General features: G+C 34.9%; 1 protein-coding gene across 1 annotated transcript in view; it reads left to right on the top strand.

Moving 5' to 3' along the window:
* Positions 1 to 472: 472 nt before the first annotated feature.
* The window catches only part of LOC149559504 (centromere protein O), a 182,057-nt gene continuing 173,834 nt past the window's right edge, over positions 473 to 8,695 (top strand). The window contains exon 1 of the mRNA XM_089833413.1: positions 473 to 585. Coding sequence (XP_089689539.1) covers positions 517 to 585 — 69 coding nt within the window. The 5' untranslated portion in view covers positions 473 to 516. The remainder of the gene's footprint in view (positions 586 to 8,695) is intronic.

Raw genomic sequence — 8,695 nt, 5'->3', positions numbered from 1 at the left:
ATTAAAATGGGTATATCACCAATTCCAAGTATTTGGATGGAAGACGAAATCCTTGAAATGGAGTATAAATGAGGATACCGAATCCCATTTTTACCAAATTCTAATTCGTGTTTTGCATACCCAAATAGTGGATTGGAAACTTTTTAGAATTCCAAATTCTAATTCCCGCTCAAATCCACGATCCAAATGGACCCTTATCGAAGAGGTCTTGAATTCGAATCTACTTGTGCTTAATAAAATAATAAAAAATAATAATATATAATAATTAATAGAATAATAATAATAAAAATAAATAAAGATAGAAATACGAACATTGATTAAATGGTCCCCAAATTAAATGGGCATAGCATTCGGATAAAAATTTTAATCATAACTTCATTCAAAATAGACAAAATTAAAAATACGAAATATAGGGAGAGAAGGGGAATCGAACCTCAGGTCTATTAACCATATCTCTGTGCTCTTCTGAGAGTTTGTTTGTAGCCATCCAAGGCCGGAACGGAGACAATTATCTCAATGGAAGAGCCGGAGCGAAGGAAAGTGGGCGAGAGGAAGAAGCGAGTATTTGGCGACAACACATACAAGGTAATATTGAAACTACAATTCAGACACAATTATAAGTTGGTTCTTTCAATCTGGAAATAGTTCTTTACAATTTCCCTTCACTACGAACGATTTTATGTCTGCAATGTTGCAATCATTAGTCACAGCGAAGAGTTTTTGTTGAAAATTTGGTGCAATGTATATTCTGTTGGAAAATTAGGTTCTCCCCTGGACGTGACAGCAGGGCTGCGAAGTCTCCGGTGCATTAAATAGATTAATTTCGAGGTTACAGTTGTGCCAAGAATTATTTTTCTATGACTGCGTAGGCTTTCTGTATGCTGCATATCGATTCTTACTTATTATTCAATATGAAGATTTATAGTTCATAGCCTGGTGAAATCTTGAATTCTGCTGTAATTTTAGGATCCCACTATTACACGTCCTCAGGCTTTTGAACACGTGGTGCATTACGTGGATTAATTTTAAGTTTACATTTTTAAGGAAATAGATCTTCTTGTATTGCAGAATGCTACTGACTGTAATATATAAATTCTTAAATGCTCATGAGTTCTTGCAAGATGTAAGCTCTGCCATATGATTAAGTCCTCCGCATTCGCGTGACGTGGGTGTTTGAAAGCTCTTGTTCATCACGTAAACTAAATTTAAGGATACGCAAGTAATCCAATATTACGGTTCTTCATTATCTGCATATGGTCTTTTGTTCTTAGGTGTTCATTTCTTTTGGGCCTTTAGTTTAATGTTCCTATTTAGTGGCCGTGGATATTGGCAAGAACTTGTCGAATCTATTGTTTGGGCTTTGTGGGTTGATGTTTTCTTCTCTTCCAAAAGTTTGATGCATGCAGTATGTCGATTGCATGCTCAGGAATGTTTACGAAAGATTGGTGACATGCAAATTTTCCACACGATCAGATCCTCTGCCCTCAACCTCAGGGTTCAAAAGCTCTGGTGCATAATATGGACCATTTTAAGATTACACTTGTCTATAACTTGAAGCGTGCATATAAGTGTTTACTTGCAATAAAGTATATTTCATTTTCTGGTGAAATGTAAATTCTGAAGTAAGCTGAGCTCCTCCACTATCATGTGACCTTGGCGTTTAGAAAGTCTGCTGCATTACATGGACTAGCTTTGATGTTGCAATCATGGGTGGAAACATTTTCGTGTACTGCATGCCATAAATCATTTGTTCTGCCATAAAATTAGGTTCTTCTCTCACATGGCCTCAGGGTTTAGAAGCTCTAATGCATTACATACATAGACTATTTTTGAGGTTAAATTTGTGTGAAGAAATAATTACTTGTACTATGCAAGCTTGAAATATGCATAATTCAGTTTTTACTTACTATAAAGAATCATGGTTCAAAAGCCATAAAACCTACGGTATGCTGTAAAATCAGGGTCTCCACTTTCATGTGACCTTGAGATTTCTCTGGTGCATTGTAGCAACTAAGTAGAAGGTTATATGCGCACAGAGGATTATTTTCTTAGACTGCATGACCCTGAAGCATGCAACTTTTCAATCCTTCCTTCTCCTCTGATCTCATGTGACCTCAGCAAATTAACTGATTTAGAGGTTTACTTATTTTATGTAGAACTAATTTTAATGGAGTGTATAAGCTGAAAATATTATGAACTTTTAGTTACTATGAACAATATTTTTCACTAAATTACCTCTGCAGTAAGTTTTGGTCCTCTGTTTTCACGTAACCTTAGGTTTTAGAAGATCTGGCACATTAAATAGATTATTTTTAATGTTAAGTTTGTGCTATGTAGAAATTTTTTTAAAGCAATTTTGATGGACCACTAAAACTAAGCATGCTTTCTATCAATACCTAGCTTACTATGAAGATTTTGTATGGAAAAATCAATTAATTTTAATTGTATTGTTAAATGAAGGCCTCTGCTCTCATCTGAGATGAGGACTTAGAAGCTCTGGTGCACGCTGAAGTATTTCTATTGCAATATTTCATTTTTTACTTGCATGAAGAAATGTTAATGTAATCTTAGCAAATTGTAATTTCTGTTGTACCATTAACTCTTCCTCTATTATGTGACCCAAGGGTTTCGGACTGAATAAAGTAGACAAATGTTTAAGGTTATAGCTGCTCCTATAAATGTTTTCTAGAGCTCAAAGTGTGCGATATATCAATTTTCAATCTGTATGAAGAAATATGATTGACAACTTAGTGAAATATAAATTCTCTTGTAGCTCTTGGCTCTCCATTGTCAAGCAACCTTTAAATGATTGTTATGTGATCTTATGATTTAGAAGGCACAGTGCATCAAATAGACCAATTTTAAGAGTAGTCATTACAGTTCTGCCATATCGAAATAATTTCTCACAATTTCAAAGGATTGTGGACGCTTGAACCATGCTATATATGAATGCTTACTTGCTAATATTTTAATTAAATAACTGGCAAATTATACATTGTGTTATAAAATAAGGCCCCACGCTGTAAAGTGTCCTCAAGGTTTAGAAGCTCAGGTGCATTACATAGGCTGATTTTAAGGTTATAGTTGTTCTTCATGGAAGTGTTTTTTCTTGGAACTGTGTAAGTGCAAGGAAACTTGAAGTATGCAGTATTTCAATTCTTACTGGCCATATAGATTAGTTATTTAAAGATTGCAGAAATGCATTATCTACAGGAATAGTAGTTTCTCTGCGCACAAGTGACCTTAGGGTTTACAATCGCTGGGGCTCTTAATGAATTGATTCGAAGGATAGAGTTAGACTGCGTAGAAATATTTTCTTACAATTGAAAGAAGACTGCAGAGGGTTAAATTATTTATGATGCTTTACTTATTATGAATAAACTATAGAGGAAGATTGGTGAATTGTAAAATCTGCTGTTACATTATACCTTCTGTTCTTATGTGTCCTTAGGGTTTAGAAGCTCTCATGCATCAAATTGAATGATTTTGAGGTTACAGTTATGCTCTGTTGAAATTTTGTCTGAAAAATGGGTGAAATATAAATTTTGTTGTAAAATTAGGTCCTCTGCTGTCATGTGCCTCATGATTTATAGGCACTGATTAAATAGAGTGCAGTTAAGGTTATAGTTATGCCATGCAAAAATACTTTTGTTGCAATTTTAGTGTGCTTCAGAAAATTTCAGCATCCGATATTTCAATTTCTTTTCATAATAAATTGGTGAAATTTATATTCTGCCAAAATCTAAACCCTCTGCTGTCATGTGTCCTTTAGGTTTAGAAGCTCTGGCATGTTAAATAGATTAATCATAAGGTAATAGTTACGGTATGTGGATTCACTTTGGCCTTTTTGTTGCTGATGTACTGTGGAAGCTTGAAGTGTGCCATATATCATTTCTTAATTGCTACAAAGTGATAAAATATAAATCTGCTACTGTTGTATGATCTCAGTGCTGATAAGTGCTGGTGCATTATGTAGACTAATTTAAGGTTACAGGTACGCTATGAGAAAAAATCACGGATTTTTAGCAGGGAAAAAATTGTGACTTGTTTCCCATTAGCTCTTTAATGTTTTTTCTTTAAATCGTAGGTTTCTGTTGTGGTTGATGATTGTGAATTTTTTAATATAACTAGAGGCTTTTTTTCCTTTGATCATGAGTTGTGGGAGGGAAGATGGCCACTTTACCCAACATCATGTTGGAAGGCATCAGCATTTTATGAGCAAAAATTATAGATGATTTCCAAAGACTTAAAAAATATCGTCCTTGGTGTTGGTGTTTCAAAACTACCAAGCAACAAAATAATTGATATCAAGATAGTGAAGAACACCTTAGTCTAAGGGTTAGCTATTTCCAATGTTCAACTAAGAAATCTTCAGATCTAGACCCAACGTCAACAAAATCACAAGAATTTTCTACTCTTTAGGTTTTGCAAAACCAAGGCGGGTGCACTTGAGGAATAAAAGGGCTCACAACTTGATATTATCTTCACACTTTATTCACTCACTGATATTCTTTCACAATACTTATCCCTTATAGCAGATATTTGGCCATAATCCTATTTAGATTTATAGGTAAGTATGGGTTACATCAGCTAACCACAACACAGATTAAATGCAAACAAGTGCTGACCAGCTATTATATTCTTCACACATGAAAGTAAATTTGATTTGAATTCTGGAATTCTACTTCATGCAAATCTATGATCTCTTCACATGCAAACTAAATAAAATGATCAGTGCCTCATCCATTAGGATTCAGAGTCTACCAACAATTTTGATCTAATCAATTGCATTACAATTAATATTATCAGCAATTTACCCTAAACCTCATTCTTATGCATATCCTTCTTAATGACTGGAAATCCTATCACCTTACTGAAGCATTTACTTAATTCATTGAATTAAAAGCAATAGCAAACTGATATACAACCTATCCTAGTTGCATTAAACTCAATAAGATTTGCTCATACAATCTCAAGATAACCATCTAATAACAATGGAGACAAGATTTAGAGAAAACAGATATGGTGGTAACTATCCTTTGTATTAATTTTCTTTGAAAATCACACAACACTGATGTAAAATTCAGAACAATTTTGGACAAGACAACATGATCTTGCAATGTTCATGTATTTTCAGATTTGTAGAGAAATATACATCACAAAATTAACATCAAGAAGACTGGACCAAATGCAAAACTAGCAAAATACTAAAAGTTATATAAGAGTTCGGACCCTTTCTCTAGCCTTGGGGTCTCATTTATATAGCATCAAATGCAACAAGCTTTAGGCTAAGAGAAGAATGACAACTGTCCTTTAGACAGAAAGATATTACATTTGGTTACTGTCATAAAAGACAAAAATTTGTGCAACTGAGTGTTTACATCATGAATAGTCCTTTTGTGGGGCCAATTCCGTTGCAGCTTCCTGTTGTTGTTACTTTTTCAAGTATGGGATAGCTTGATCTGCATATTAGGTGTTTGGTTCTGATATTTGGAAACTCAATATAACTCGCGGATCTCCCTCCAAAATATTTTGAATAGACAAGCCAACAGTTACAATTGGTTTCTTTGCTGTCATATCATCAGTCTGATTAACTGCCTCAGCTTCTGCAACCAGTTGATCTTCTTTTGTCTCTTTTGGTGCATCTACTATTTGTAGTTCATTTGGATCCATACTACTTTCATCGGTTTCCTCAGAAAGTAACCGATTTGATTGGGAAAGATCTGCCATCCATTTGTTAAACAATGAATCATCTGGCTAGTTAAAATTCATAATTTCTTGTTGTTTTCTCAAGATTTCTTCTCCCAACTTCTCAATTTCAATAAAATCCTTTTTGAAAGAATTAAAAAATATCTAGACTTGAACAACTTCTTCAGTTGATTTAGCAAACCAAATGTGGCCCCTTTCATTGATGACTTTATTTAACTTGAGGCATATTAATTTATCTAGCTCTTTAGCCCACTTCCCTTTATCTTTCAGTTTATCCATGGCCTTGAGTGCATGAGGAAAAAGTTCAAAACTTTCATTAAGATACTTTGAAAAGTAATTAATGATTCTCCTCCGCAATGTAACTCTCTTATTATCAAAATCAGAAAGGCTGTTAGTCAAGTCAAAAGTTTTCTCTATTTGCTCACAAGAAAGGCCAATGAGTGAACAACATAGAATTGTAACATCAGCGTCCTTTAGTTCCATTTTTTGACAATTGGCTTCAAGATGGCTTCATTATTCTTCATTTCATCCCATATACTCATTAATCTTGACAATTGTTCATAAAATATAGGCCATCCTATCCTATCTACCAGATACATGATGGAATCTCTTAATTTATTTTCATATTGGATATCCAGTTCAACATGCATTGCCCACAATTTATTCTTTTCTTCCTCGAACTCTTCAGCTGTATATGACTGTGGGCCCTATGGAGTGGTTGGTATTTCTACAAGGGGAGTTGACTTGAATGGTTCAATCTGAGGACGAGGAGGATAAGTGATCATGGGTTTCCTAGATTGTCCTTATACCCCATCATCTTATTTTCAAGCTTAATCCTCTTCTGCACTTATTGTAAGCATCTAGAACTTGTTCATTCTTTTCTTGTGATTCTAATTTTAGTCTTTTCTCCTTCCTAGCAGTGGCTCATGTGAGGTTGACTGTTTCAGCATTGAATTTTGTGGCATCTTCATTCGGAGTATCTTCTACTCTCTTCACAATCAAATTTCCAATCAATCAAGTATCATTAGGTTGAGAAAAAGTGGCTCTTGATCCTCTTCTTAAAGACCAGATCACTAAAGCAGCATGATCTTCTCTGAACTTAGCACCTCTAAGTCCTTTTCTCACCTTCTCCCCAACACTTAGTTTCTTGGTGACAATATTAAAAGCCATGGCATTTGCAATATCCCAATTTGGAAACAACAAAACTATAGAGGATTTAATCATTCTTCTTCCTTCTTCAGGAGTCAAACTTCTGAATTCTTGCATCATTTCATCCTTTATTTGATCTTGTATAGCTGCATCCTCCATTTCTGGATGCTCGACCTTCCTCTTATTACATCTTTCTTCAAATTTTTCAATATTAGTGCTTCAGGAAAATTGGTAGAAAGCTCTTGATTTGACAAAACTGTCATCTAAAAGAAATTCATGACTAGCTTGTTCTACCATAGGGTCTAATTCCTTCCCTCTATAGTCAGCAACAATTAACTCAAGGCTAGGCATGGGAGGTTCCTAAGGATTTCCTTCTTCCAATTCTGCAGCAGTAATAAACACTCCCCCTTGGGATCCTAATTGTTTACTTTTCTCCTTAGTGAGTTGTTCCTCTCCTATATGCAAAGGAGATTAAGAAGGCATATAATCTTCTATTTGTGACATCTGTTTCCCCTCTATTTTCTACTTTTTAGGCCTTGGCTCTTCAAACCTTTCTCCCAAAGCAACAAATAGTTGATCCAACTATTTGCTTTCCCTTATCAGCTGCATGCTCTATGTTTCTGATTATATTATAGCTAGATCTCCTTTGGATGACCAATTGTCTAGATCCTACTGTAGGAGTAAAAGACAACTTCTTCATTACTTCCCTTGCTTTATCAGGATAAGTATTGATGAGAAGAGCCTTCTTTTCATTCATTGTCTCCATGATCTCTGAAAAGGTGATCATCAATTTGTTCAATCCGTTCGCTGATGTCTTTGCATCTTTCAAAGGACTGTAATCTTTCTCAAAACAATTAATGAATTCTAAAACCCTAGAATAGACTCTCTACTTTAAAAAAAAAAATTTCTTGTTCTTGGAGAGAGAATTCATTTCTTATTACATCTTCAAGGAAATAAAATTGATGTTTATGAGCACTAGTCCTGGCCCTCTGTCTGAATATATCAAAAAATCCTTCACTATCATTAAATTGAGCATGGGAGACAACCATTTTGTATGGGTCTAAAATTTGATACAAAAATAACCGACCACCCTTTGTGATTATAAACTGATGAGCTACTGTGCAAGATGGGAAAATAGAGCCTCTTGACCCACCAGTAAGTTCTGCTTCTTCCAAACCACCTATTTGCCATAACATCTCAGCTATTCCTACCTTAGGAGGTACTTGGCAGGGAAGCACATGTGGAGTTCCTTGGAATCCATATACTCTGAAAACCATTGACACTGAATATGGTATAATTTCTACCCAATTATGGGAAACTTTTAAATTGCTAGGGTTGTCCATAGGCTTGATGAAATCTAACAATGCCTTGGGTATCCTGGGATTATCTTTTAATAACAGGCTCCTTAGTCTAGATGCAAAATATCTATCAAACCTTACAAAACTGGCCTCCTCTGCATCCCAAGTCATATCTGCACTCCATAATTGGACTGGTAGAGACTCTCCATCATGTTTTCTTGTTAACACCATTTCTTTTTTGTTGGTAAACAGATTTGTCCTTTCTTGTTCCTTGTGACAATATGACTCTTAATGCCCGAATGCTGAAAAACATCTGCTTACAACAGTTGAAAAGCCATCTTCTAATTACTAGCTTTTCTCTGAATTTATAGGTACAACTCCCTATGTGGATGATTTTCAAAGAATTATGTTTTGATTCTAAACTAATTCGGGGTATGCTCTTAACCTAAGAGCAGAAGAGGTTAACTGAACTAAGTCTAACCAGAGCTTAATTCAGGCAGGAAATACTTACTAATCTACAAACCAAGCTATAAATCCAC

The sequence above is a fragment of the Cupressus sempervirens genome, chromosome 5 (assembly GCF_028749045.1).
Source record: "Cupressus sempervirens isolate cs-2001-9-10 chromosome 5, ASM2874904v1, whole genome shotgun sequence".
Taxonomy (NCBI): domain Eukaryota; kingdom Viridiplantae; phylum Streptophyta; class Pinopsida; order Cupressales; family Cupressaceae; genus Cupressus; species Cupressus sempervirens.
This window is presented reverse-complemented; position numbering and strand designations above follow the sequence as displayed.